Source organism: Rattus norvegicus, chromosome 4 (genome assembly GCF_036323735.1).
Source record: "Rattus norvegicus strain BN/NHsdMcwi chromosome 4, GRCr8, whole genome shotgun sequence".
Lineage (NCBI taxonomy): Eukaryota > Metazoa > Chordata > Mammalia > Rodentia > Muridae > Rattus > Rattus norvegicus.
The window spans coordinates 142990908-143004172 of record NC_086022.1 but is presented as its reverse complement, the minus strand read 5'-3'; the positions used below and the strand labels follow the sequence as shown (position 1 = coordinate 143004172).

At 44.5% G+C, this 13265-nt stretch overlaps 1 protein-coding gene across 4 annotated transcripts in view; it reads right to left on the bottom strand.

Moving 5' to 3' along the window:
- The window catches only part of Itpr1 (inositol 1,4,5-trisphosphate receptor, type 1), a 323105-nt gene that overhangs the window by 62333 nt on the left and 247507 nt on the right, over positions 1 to 13265 (bottom strand). For all 4 annotated transcript variants that reach the window (XM_063285577.1, NM_001007235.2, NM_001270597.1 and 1 more), the window contains 4 exons: positions 12199 to 12452; positions 5652 to 5852; positions 4082 to 4192; positions 1670 to 1765 (listed from right to left, as the gene is read on the bottom strand). In XM_063285577.1, coding sequence (XP_063141647.1) covers positions 1670 to 1765; positions 4082 to 4192; positions 5652 to 5852; positions 12199 to 12452 — 662 coding nt within the window. The remainder of the gene's footprint in view (positions 1 to 1669; positions 1766 to 4081; positions 4193 to 5651; positions 5853 to 12198; positions 12453 to 13265) is intronic.

Below are 13265 nucleotides of genomic sequence, written 5' to 3'. Positions count from 1 at the left end.
TCCTGCTTTTCTTCTTAGAGCCCTGGTTGCTAAAGGCTAAGAAGACTTGATCCTTTCTATGATCCAGAATGATGTTCTCTAACCAAAGGGAGAACCCAGGAGTTGGTGTCGCCATAGCAAGGGGTCATGGCACTTGTTCTACCCACGACAGTCTTGAAGAGACAGAGCATATTCTTTTTCTTTTTTTTTTTTTCCAGAGCTGGGGACCGAACCCAGGGCCTTGCGCTTGCTAGGCAAGCACTCTACCACTGAGCTAAATCCCCAACACCGACAGAGCATATTCTTGATTCACAGGATCTGAAATGGGCTCTAGGCAAGGGCCATTCTGACCCTACTCAACAATGATCCTTGGCTGCCCAGTTACCCCCAGTTACATAAGCTGTTATGTAAACTCCCAGAGAATCCTTTCTCTGCTGAGAACTCACTCCCTGACCTCGGGGATCAAAGAACTAGGCTGCTGTGAACTTTTATTCAAAGGATACATAAAGGGACTTTGCTCTGGCCTCTAGTGCACATCCAGGTCACCAGGAGGCAGAAATGCTTTAATGCCCTCATTTAAGTCTATCGGTCACAGTTTATTTGCATGGGGCAAAGTCCAAATAGACTCGACTCCTATCACCCATCCTTGAACGTTGCTCCTTTCACAGCTCAACTCCCAACATGGGGAGTCACAGTCTATCATAAATGTCACTCTTTGAAAATAAACCAGGTCATGTTTCAAGGAAACAAACAGCAAAAACCAACATTCAAAATAGACTCCCCTGTTGTTCAGATGACTGCACCGAGAACAGACACCAACTTGTAAGTCCTTAAAAGATATGGCAGTGGGTTATGTATGTGTGGTGACACACACCAGTCATCCCAGTGAGTGAAGTAAAGGGATCATAAGCTGGGGTACAGCAAAGTCATCATTTCAAATAATCAATGCTGTCAGGGAATGGTGGTGCACACCCATAACCCCGATTCTTGGAGGTGGAGGTAAAGAATCCAGAGTTCAAGGATAGCCTAAGTTACAAAGTGAGTTTGAGGTTAGCCTGAACTACACAGGACCATGTGTCAATCTTCTATTCCTACCCCTGCTCTCTTGCAAAAACAAAACAAAACAAAACAAAACAAAACAAAACAAAACAAAACTGCCCCAAATCAAGAGCTGGGATGAGGCTCAGTGGAGAATGCTTGCCTATTAATGAATACAGAGAAGAAAATGGACCTCAATTCACATGGGGCTGTATTGCCAAGCACCATGCTAAGTCTGATATGACTCTTATGTTTAAGACTTTAAAATAACCCTTCAATGTATATAATATTACTTTCTCTTTTAAAGAGCTGGAGAGTACAGCTTAGAAAGCTCCAAGAGCGGCCTCAGGTGACATAGTCAAAGAAATGAGCTACGGACCTGAATTCAGACTCACTTACTGCACACTGGTCTCCATGAGCGAGCAAAGGGGAGGGAAGCTTTCATATGTGGTCTGTGCCAATAGGTCAATGTGGAACAATCCATGTCCATTGCCATACTTCTCTATGCAGTCATGGGGCAAGATTAAATCATCCTTGCTGCTTCTGTTTTGAGGAATGTTTTTGGAAGCTCAGAGAAGCAGGTCCATTATTCTGTTGCAGATTTCACTCTGAGTTCCTTGGTGCTACTGTCAAGGGGTGGGTGACAACTCACCAGCTCCTTGGGCCTCATGTTGTACAGGATCCTCTCTGCATTTTCACTATCGTGTCTGCTTTCCATGATGGCCAGGAGTAGCTTTGAAGCATTGTTCTAAATGGAGAGAACCAAGGGAAGAAATATGGAGGAGCAGCCTGGGCAGCTGTCTGGACAGACGAGTGCCCAGACGAACGAGTATGCATCCCAGCTAGACAGACAGGTTCATCCTATGACCAAGCCCACTGCAGAGTACCTTCACCAGTCAGAGGGTATGCTCCTGGGAACCTTAGAAGCATATGGACGAAGTCTGAGTTGAGCCTAAGAGGCCTATATTTGTTAAGACATGCATTATAATTTTTAGAATCTCTGACAACCCCTGGAACCCCAGAATAGGGTGAGAGAGTGTTCAGGAGCACACTTAAGAGACTGCCTTCAAGAATGGTCTGTTAACTAGTAAATCCCATAGCAGCTCTAGCAGAAATAGATTTACGCAAGGGTGCTGGTGGGTGTGGTCTTCTCACTGTTTACATGGAATGACATTTGCATATTACTTATGTATCTTCTTTGTCTACTGCAACTCTATATTATTTGTAAGACCTGGTATGGCATAAATGGTGTGTCAACACTCAGACTCTACTCTTTGGGGAATAAGATAAAGTAAAAGGTATATACATTTTCAGTATAGATGCAATCTTTTTTTTCCCTAAATATTTTGTTCCCTAAATATTCAATATTGTTGGACAGAGATGACAGGCAACAAATGTAATTTCTCCCTGTCCTAAAATCCATCAACTTTCCTGCCTCCTAATATCATGAGTACAGATGCTATTAGTTAACAAAAGTGGTCCAAAGGAACACTTCACATCCAATGAGGCATAACTTCCCATTATGTTAACAATGCCCATGCACCTACACCCAGCGTTTCATGGATCAATATCATTTGAGGCCCCAGGTCTGCAATTTATATACTTCTTTGTATATAGGCCTCAAAAGTTTGCGTTTTGTTTCTAGGGGCTGGAAATTGAGACCAGTTTTCCTCCCCAGCTTTGGTCAGAGAAGTTCAGTCCATTTACTGTGCTCTCTGTCTTTCTAGCATAATCCTCAGATGGCTAAATTTGTTTGAGAAGGCACTGAAATGCCAACCAGGAACACATGCACATCTCAGTCTATTTCAGATACTCATCATGTACTTTCTGATAAATGGTAGCCATACGAGAGCTTGAATGATATTCAAGTCAAGTATAAAGTATTTATCAGAAGGAAAAAAAGAAGTGTTAAAAGATTCCACTTAAACCATATGTTCAAATCAACTGAGTTTGGACCCTCAGTTCTAAATACTAAAGGCAAAATAAAATTAACCGTGCAGTTCCTGGAGAAATCTGTGTTAACATTTTCCCGAGGCCTTGAATTCTCCTGTCGCCTTTCATACAATAAATACGGATGAGCTTTTCAGCTGACCTTAGTAATTCAAGGCTATTTCACAGTCATGATAGAGTCCTTACTGCTGCCTCTGGGTATAAGAGAGAACACAAATCTCAACATGCCCTACCTAACGTGGGAACGGCAGAAGAGGAAATGAGCTCAGAGGTGCTAGCACGTTTCCAAACAGCATCCTACACCAGGGTGGGTTGCAAGGTCAATTCTTGAATTGGAGGTGTTTTTTTTTTTTTTTTGAATCCTTAACAATTTCTGGAACATTCCCCACCCCCACCACACACATGCCCCCTAGAACAAGAGATTGCAAGAGACTGGGGCAACAGCACACAGACTGTCAGCTAGTAAACCCCACAGAGTAAGCACCTTAAAGGCATCATTTAACTCCATAAAGCTGTTTCCACGGGGCATTAAAATGCTAGGGTTGCTCCAGGGTTGGCAGCTATAGTCTCCCACTTGTGACAATTTAAAGAACTCATCAGACGACTGGAGACACATTCTTATTTTAAGTCAACATTTTCAGCCACCCTTCTGTACAGTCAATGACAGAATGGAAAAAGGTGTCCCTTAACTAAGTAAAAAAATTATTTATTTATTTATTTTTAAGACACTGGAAGGGCTCAGGAGTACTGTTCTTCTGCTGGCCCCCTTCCCCAAAGGCAGGAAGATCAGAGACCATGGAGAAATGGCCTTTCTCTTCTCCTTCCAAACCCCAGTGGATTTCAGAATTGAGGCTTTTTATTGTTTCTGAATTCATTGCTCAGTTTTGGTGGCACCTCTTCACTCTAGGTGGCTTGAAAAGCTGGCACTCCCAAGGACCTTCTTTGAAGAGAGTGAAGTTCTGCATTTCAGGTCAGAATGTACAATGTGGGTCATTTGATCAGTTAAACAGAATGTCTTTGGTATTTAGTTTCACAATACCAACTGCTTCACATGGCAAAGCCTCAATTGACTTTTCCCAAAGGCTGCCACCTCTAGCCCTCAGTTTCTACTTGCCTTCAGTTCTAACACCAGGTCCATCCGTTTCTTCCCCAGAGGGTTGATATCGTTAAGGATGAGGGCTGTGATGATATCGATGCCATTGGACTCGTGGGTGGCGATGCAGTTCTGTGAAAACAGGCGCACACGCATGGGCATTTACACAAATGCTGGCCATAAATCAGACGTCAAAGGCTAACAGGCTAAACTGCTATTTCAACACAATGCTTACCACTCCCAGTAACGTCGTTTGGGGAGAGTGCAATTTTCCGTGAGAAAGTGGTAAAAATAAAAGACAGATGAAGATCTCTAGTTTCAGAATTAACAGTAAACAGTAGGAAAGTCCCCATGCACCCTAACTGATAAATTGGCTGAGTCTAATCCAAATAGTGCCGTGCAGTCGGCTTTGTTCTTATAGGAAAATATGGTGTGTGACTGATACCAGGATCTGAGCCCCCTCTCCCCTTTAAAATTGTGTTCCATTCTCTCTACGCCACTCATCTTGTGAATTGGGTGCTTCTGCTTAAGGCTTAAGCTTGGAGAGCAAGCTTTTGGCTCAGTCTGTGTGGTATCAAAATGGAAAAGCTTCCTCCAATTAGGATCCTTGACGGCAGAACAAGCTACCCTAATCTGTTCCTTTGGCCTTGGTGTAACATGAAAATAAACTTGATGCAGTAAGGAAATTCACGTTCATATTTCTAGAACCCGTGTATTTCTTTGCTTTCTCATTACTAGACCTATACCATCTCCTTCCAGGAGAAGGAAGTAGATCTACCAAAATGTCCTCACGGTAAGACTACAGTTTTCACAGATGGTAAATTGTCTACTTGAAACTGCTTTCCTTGGGGTAAAGGGCCTGCCTCCTCTAACTAACTCAGCACCTCATACTTTCCCGGCCCACGGAGTATAGAACCAACCATTTTAAGCCTTTACCGAGCTCTCCAGCCAGGAAGGAACTACCATCTGGAGCTAAAAATCAGTCATTCTAGCATTGAAGTGTAAACTCATAGAATCTTCCAGATCCTTAAGCAAGGATTCTGCTTAAACAACAACAACAAAAAAGATATTGGGCTCTACTCCACAATAACACTTCTTGTGAGGTCAGACAAAGCTAGTTGGTCTTTCCTTTCCCAGAAGACCAAGACGTTAAATCTCAACTACAAATGTTCTCTTCTTGCTTCCACGCCCTTTCACAGGAAGCAGGTGTTTTCTACTTAGCTGAGTTTTGAGGAGTTTCAAGGAATCACTTCTTGACCTTTTCTAGTATTTAGAATAGGTCACTATTCTCATGTGCTACTTTCATCCCAACTTCTTATTTACCCCTAAAAGTCAGTTATAATTGGACATTTAAACCAGATCAAACTAGACTGAGCCAAGAAGACATGGTCAATCTCATGTATTCACTGGGACAAGGTCAGGTTCTGGATTAGGAAGAAAGCAGGCTAGAGAGTTAGTTCTCCACCGCTGGAGAAGGAGCCCCTGTCTTAGGAGCTCCGTAAGATGGACAGGCAGGTGCTTCCTGTCCTCAGGTTGTCCTCTGTTAACCTTTGCAAATAATAAATATATCCCAGAGGACAAATGGAATTACCTGGTTTTCATGGCAAGGCCCTTGACAGTACTCAGTCAGACTCTCCAGGGTTTGGTTGATAAGAGCTACATTCTTTTCATTTATGTACAGTCCGAGAAGACCAAGGCCTCCAGTTGTGCTCCCACAGATACAGTCCAGAAACTGCAGTGTCTCACACACCAAGTTGTAGTTGGTCTTATTATTTTGGCAACGAAGGAAATTCTGCAATGGGGAACACAAGAACAAAGGCAAAATTAAGAGAGAGAGAAAAAAAGTCATCTATTCTGCTACTTTGATTGTCTCTAACAGGCTGGTGTCCTGGTATCGGGACTATCCCATCTGCTATAAAGACAGGTACTAGAAGACATGGGCTAGAAGAGTCTTCATGGCCCAGGGATGGTTAAGCAGTGGACTTGCTCTATGGCTATAACACTGGTTATTACTCCAATATGTCTATAAGAGATTCAGGGGAGGAACAATTCTCTTGAAAATCCATTTCAGGTTCTTTTGGTATGAATTCACATTTTCCTGCTTACTCCTTTAACAAAATTAACCTATATGTTGTGGGTGTGTTTATGTGTGTGTGCATGTATGTTAGCGGGTGTACATGAACGAACATGGATACATATCTGCATGGAGGCCAGTAGTGAACGTTAGGTATCTCCCTTAACTGCTCTCCACTTTATTGAGCAGAGTCTTTCATTGAACCTGAAGCTCATCAACTTAGCCAGGCTGGCTGCACAGTGAACACCAGGGATCCTTGTGTGCTGGCTTTACTGGCATGTACTGCTATGCCTAGCTTTGTACATGAATGCTAGAGATCTGAACTCTGGTCTTCAGTTGCATAACAAGCACTTTCCCAACAGATTCCTCTCCCCAACCCCTCTGCTTACTTCTTCCTTTACCCTTGCTTATTGGGTGGTGAGAGGGCTGTGTGTGCTGAACATAAGGTTAGTACTAAGTACAGACACCACAAAGTGATGGTAGAGGCTGGCTTAAGGGCTGGGAAGTTAGCTCAGAAGTAGAGAGCTTGCCTGGCCCTCATGAGGTCCTTGGTTCCATAACTGAAAAAAAAACTGCTTTACTTTCTACACACACACACACACACACACACACACACACACACACACACACACACTCCTTACTTTAGTAGGGGAAATGGTCATGAGCTACAGCTAAATTGTGCCTGTGTGTGTACGTGTGTGTGTGTGTGTGTGTGTGTGTGTGTGTGTGTGTGTGTGTGTGCCTTTGTGCCTGACTGTATTCGTCAAGAGAAACAAATTGAAATCCTTCCTCAACAAGATAAAGAAGCTACATCTAGGTAATCTTGCAAAGCTGGGTATTCTGATATAGAGCGCTTGTCTGAGAGCCCTGTAATAAGACACTCATCAACTACAGCATTATTTATCTCCGAGTTAGAAAGTGGTAATGTTTACTGTAGTAACTGGGAAGTAAAAAAGACAGCATCCACAGGAAGGCACAGTGGACATGAGCTTTGATGCGATTCCACTTCTGTTTACAAAGCGTGTATGGACACTCACCATAGCACTGTCTACAGCAGTGGAGAAATGGAAACAACCTAAAAGCCCGCCAACTGGGGAACAGCTAAAAAATGCAATACACCCATAATGTTTCACACTGTCAACTGCAAGCATTGAGCAGGTGCTGGCATGGCATCGTGGAAAGGTCTCTAAGTTATACTGTAGGTTACTAAAAGTAGATTTATAAATCATACAGATCACTGCAGAATATAAGTGTGTACCAAATGTTTCTAAACAGAATAAGGAGGGGAACAGCTCTCTGTGGACTGAAGGAGATACAACTTTTTTATTTAAATACTTCCTGACGTTAGAAAAGTTAGGAAGAGAATTTATTCATGCTTTGCCATGAGCAGTAGAAGCACCGTGAAAGAACGGGTTAAAAGCTTTAGGCAGAGTGCTAACTCATCAGGACACACACCTACCTCGCCGGTTTCTTTTTCTTTCTTTTTTTTTTTTTTTTGGTTCTTTTTTTTCGGAGCTGGGGACCGAACCCAGGGCCTTCCGCTTCCTAGGCAAGCGCTCTACCACTGAGCTAAATCCCCAACCCCTTCTACCTCGCCGGTTTAACTCAGTTGTCTTCACTCAACGATAAGGGTCCGGGTTCTGGTAGGGTATAGAGGAAGCACAGACTCCTCAGGAGTCCTAAGGTAAGTGAGTATTTTTTCAGGGTTACAGGAGAGAGGGGTCTCATCCAGTTTCTCCCTTGTTGTGACAACCAAAGGAAGGTGCTACCTGTCTAAAGGCCTGGTAGGGCCCCTAACACGCACGGTTATAGGGTCCCCAGCCCAGGTGATTAAGAGGCAAGTTCACAGCATCCCTCCCAGGCTCACTACAGTGACGTCACTGTTCCTATTATGTCCCTCTCTGCCGCATGAAGTCACTGCTCCCAACCAGAGTTCTCTGGCAGCAGCAATCAACCTCGTATTCTCTAAGCACTCTTTACTTTCTTGCCTCTGGGGCTCCACAGAGCATTTCCTCTGTCTGACACACTCTCCTGGCCACTCCGCGCTGACTGCGATGTAGTATAAAGTCATTTTGTCCAGGAAATCCTGTCTGCCTCTTAAGCACCCCCACGTATGAGACAGGAGCCTTATAGGATGCCTTTCTGGTCTCAAGTAGGGTAGGATGCGTGGGCTCCACACTGGCGGTCCCGCGGCACCACTGAGAACATGTCCCCAGATCAGTGTTGCAGGCGGCATACACACCAACTAGATGCTTTATCAAAACTGACTGCATAACCTGAATTCAACTGAACAAACGGAGAAAAGAAGACAAAGAAGGCCGTCAGTTTACGTGGTCCCCAGGGAAGGCCATCTCTCACGGTTTTTGTGTTGCCTAGCTGGAACCTCCCCTGTTCTGAACTCAGCTCTATTTCCTCCTATCTTTTACACAGACAGACACATACTTCTCACTGAGGGGCCCAGGGAAGCTTTGTCAATCCACCTTTAGCACACAGCACATTGCCTCGTCAGCATGAAGAAACTCTGGTCTTTTCGGGAGGGTGAAGTGGGGGATGGAGATGGGTGAGGAAGGGAAGGGTTTCAGGCCTGTGTTCATGTAGCCTTGGGCCTTTAACCTGGGGATGGGGAAGCTTAGGCTCCGCAAACTCTCAAACCACACACTCTGGTGAAAGGGCAGTCCTTCATCAGGTTTCTGACTAAGCAGGACTTGCTTAAGGCAGCGATGGCCCACTTGGCAAGGCCAATTTCAGTGGCTGTCTCTGCACTGTACATCTACCAACAGAAAGTCAAGGTTATAAATGTGACAAGAAACTGGCACAAGGCCAGAGACCGCTGCCTCAGAAGTCTGGGGCTTCCTCTGTCTGAGAAGATCTGTGTTTCCTTGCACCCAGGAGCCAACCAGTCCTGCCTGGCAGCCATAAGAAAAACTGAGGGTCATTCCTGGGAACTTTGAGTGTCTGTAAGAGCCTGTGATGTTCCTGAGTCCAGGGGTGGAGGAGGTGGGTGAGAAGCATCATTTAAAAACTCATCTGATAGGTACAAAAGCACCCTTACTATCTGCCAAAGGGTAGCATTCTGAGTAGGTATGCCCTACTTACTGTCATTTTCAGAACTAGTATCTCTCAAATACAATGCCAGTGGAGCAGGTTACCCCCTGATTTGTGGGGAACCATGCCTCTTCCTTAAAACTGATTTTTAAAATGACCACACTGAGAGATGAGTTTCATTACTGCACTCTTATACATATTTTGAGAGTTTTTAAAAGGTGCTCCTAATCTACCCCACTCCCACTGAGTGGATCCAGGAACATTGCAGGGGCCGTGAAGACACCCGAGGTTCCCAGGACTGACCCCTATGTTCTCTAGAGCTCCTACATATGAGGGCTGGGGGAAAAGGATGCTGGGACACTTTAGTTTCCACTCTCAACAGGGTAGTTTTGCTCTGTTCTACTCAATTTGAGTCCATTCTACACAAGATGTTTTCAAACAAAGGATTCTATGGCTAAGAAAAAAGTTGCTTAGAACCACCTAATTGATAAATCTTTACATACCTTCAAATGCTATGTTGCTAGGTCTTTTTAAAATACATGAGTGTGAGTATATCCTGCATGAGCACATACACACAGACACTCACATACATGTGTGCTGCTCACCCCACCCCAATTTTCTCTAGAGCAGTATAAAGACCTCACTAAAAGCTGCTCTCTCCAGGGATCCCGAGGGAGTAAGGTGGAAGGAGAATTACATAAAAGATAAAGTCTAAGACTGTAATTCTGAAGACTTCCAGCGAAATATCGTGAACTTGTACAATCGAGGCCCAGCTCCATTTTCCAACTCTAGGAACAAGGGCATGGAGGAAGAGGAGAGAGAGAGAGAGAAAAGGCAGGTCCACGAAACTGGAAGGCAGCTCAGAACTCATCTATCAGCACTGTCCCTGGGAACATGCACAGAGGGTTCTACTCAAGGCATCCTCGGTTGTTTAGCTGGGAACTCCACAGATATTAGCTGTGGGGACCTTTACAGCACTCAGCATTTTGTCTTGCAAAATCTGATTGGTCCCAGTCCTCCTATTCTACACCCTCAGGTCTGAGCAATGAGTGAGGTCTGGTCACCACTAGTGCTAGGTCCTCAGTATGTGTTCTCTAGTATACAGGGCAAGCATAGAAACTGCTGCCACCTATTTCCTTTAGGGAGCCTAAAGTTGGTGGTCGTCAGTGACACCACATAGAAGAACAGTACAGCACAGTGGGATCCCCAGTCACAAAGATTCCACAAATGAGCTGCTTGGGCCAAGATTCATACCGATCACTCACTCTTCTATTAGTCAATCTACCTCCTGCCCAATGATGGTGTTATAAGGTAGAGGGACAAATGACATCATCATCATGAGACACAGGAATACCAGCCAATGAGACAATACCCAGGCCCTGGAGCTTTGGGAGAAGGAATGCTCTCTGTTCTACTTGAATGGAGTCTCATCCAGTGGATCTGGGCCTAAGGTGTCTAAGCCTGAAGCACTAAACTTGAGCAGTGGACAACCAAAGGGACAGCCAGGATCCCATATTCAGATGGTGACAAGGTAAAGCTGAGAACATCAACACCCGAAGTGGAACACTGACTGTCAATCACGCCTTGACACATGATGGGTCAGCATGGTCAATGGTGGGTCTTATGGGGGAATTTCTTCATTTTAAGGTCTGGCTCCATTTAGCTAGTTGAAGGCCCTAGAACCTAGATGGTTTTCAAAGTTCAGGGTCTTTGGAACAATTAGATAAAATAAAAACAATCAGATGGATTAATGTTAAAGATGTTTCTTAGTTCCATTTCATTGTTCTGCATTCTTCTTCAAGCGTCTCTTCTTTATGATGGAGGTTGACTAGGCAACACTAAATGATCCAGCCACAGTCACTTGGCAGAGACAGTCAGCAATATAAACATTAAAGGCAGTACCTTCCTCTTGCTAGATTTGGCCTGTATCGGTTCCTCTCACATGGTCACCGTTTCAGCTCGTAGAACTACCAATGCTGAATTAGCTAAGGAAGAGATACTCCACCGAAGAGCCTTGCAGATGTACTTTTCCTCTCCATCCTAACACCACCCAAGCAAAGAGGGGTGGGCACCTAAGGTTCAAGAATTGACAGGAAAGCCAGGCAGTACACCAAGGACCACATGCTCCAGCATGTTTCTCCAGGGCAGGGATTTGGAACAAAGGGTTAGCTCTCTGGAGGACACCCTCTGCCCTTTCTAAACAGTCTTTGTTACAAGGAAACTGCAGGCGAGATAACACCTTGTCCCTGTCTTATAGTCTGGTTAATATCACAAGTTCTAGTTCTAGACTATCTAGGTTCGAGTCCAACTTACTAAAGTTCTAGAACACGCACTGCTGTAGATATGATTTGCCAAGCACTACAATGTCTTTATGTACTACACAGCTATACTCAGATTTATGTATCTGATTTTGTAAATCTCATGTACTTAATATATTTAATAGTCTATTCATTTGTTCAATTATTACCTGAACATCTATTGTTATTGGTGGTGAAGAGTAGCAGGCTATAAGACATATGCACATAGGTACCTATGCACACTAACTACATATAGATCCATGTCCCTAATGAATGAGGCTGTCTTTGTCTGACCTTGTGCAGACTCTGATGAAGACATGAAAGGACAGATTACCTATCTATATTTTCCTTATTAGTCACCAAGAAAGTCTGTGATGTTGGATCCTCAATTCAGGCAAGCTGGCCTAAATGACAGGAGCTGAACCACAAGTAGAAGCAGAACACCATGGCCCAACTTACCCCACACTCCTACCTGTAGGTGTTGAGCTCTCCAGGCACCGCACCTACAAATGCTGGGGCTTCCTATGCTACTGTCAATTGCTTATAGATCTTAGGGTCCTCTAATCGTGAGCTCTCAGCTTCTGGTGTCAGGTTCCCCAACTCAGAACCCTGTCCTGTAGATCTCAGGATCCCTACAGTCTGGCTTCCCACCTGTGGATATTTAGGTCCCCTACATAGGACCCTCTTGCAGGTCTCAGGGACCCCACAGCCCAGTCTCTCACCTGCAGATCGCGGTTGTGGTTTTCACACAGGAGCTGCAGGAAGCGCAGGATAGGCTGCATGATGGTGATGACTGCACTCATCTCTAGGTCATCCTTGGCTTTGTCCGTTGTAGCCTGGGTGCCCTCCCCAGATTGGTAATGGTCATCAGGGTCGGCCTCCCTCCGGAAGGTGGTAAAGGCTTTTCTGGTGGCAGCAGATGCTTCCAAGAGCTGATCCCGGACCTCTTCTGTTATCTGTGTTGTGGGCTCTTTGGCTAAAAGGCAAACCCGTGACAGTCAATACTGCTACATCCTCAGAAGTTCCATTTACTAAATTCTATATACCAGGCAGAAGCGCAGGTTCCTGCATTTGTGAGGGATCTGTACACTTGGCAAAAACGATCCAGGAAACGACCATCTCCTCTCAGTCTCTAGATAGGTGGAATGTGGAGCTTAGCCTTGCTAACTCCATAGTGCTTTCAACACGTCATTGGGCTTGTGCTATGCTATGGAGTGGAAAACCTTAGGACGGGCTCTGCTGACCCCATAACCTGTGGCTCTGAGCCTCAGCTTCTTCCTCCATAAAATGTGAACACATCAGTGACTTCTAGAGGGCTCCTGAGAGGCTTGATGTAATGCTAATGACAACAACAATTACTGTTACAGGAAGGACAACAATTGACCCCTTGCCAAGTGCCATGGTACCATCCGTAAGCACTCTGTGTTATCTTATCTTTTCTGAAGAATAATCCTATGGGCTCTGATGCTGGCTGAGTGGCGTACTACTATATCAGTGCCTCAGTTTCCTTATCTGTAAAATGGAGATAGCCATTTTAATGGCTATCTCTGTTTTATATAAATCTCTATTTTAGATAAATCTAAGAACAGGATCAACTTGAGGTTTACATGAATTGACACAGATAGGTAAAGAACTTTGAACAATACCTGCTTACAATTCAGATCTAGGAACATCTTTAGTGGTATGGGAATGGATACAATCTTTAAGAGGTGGGGCTTGGTGGGAGGTCATAGGTTAGTAGGAGGGGTGTGTCCCTGAAAGGGATTGTGGGACTTTGTTCTGGTTTCTT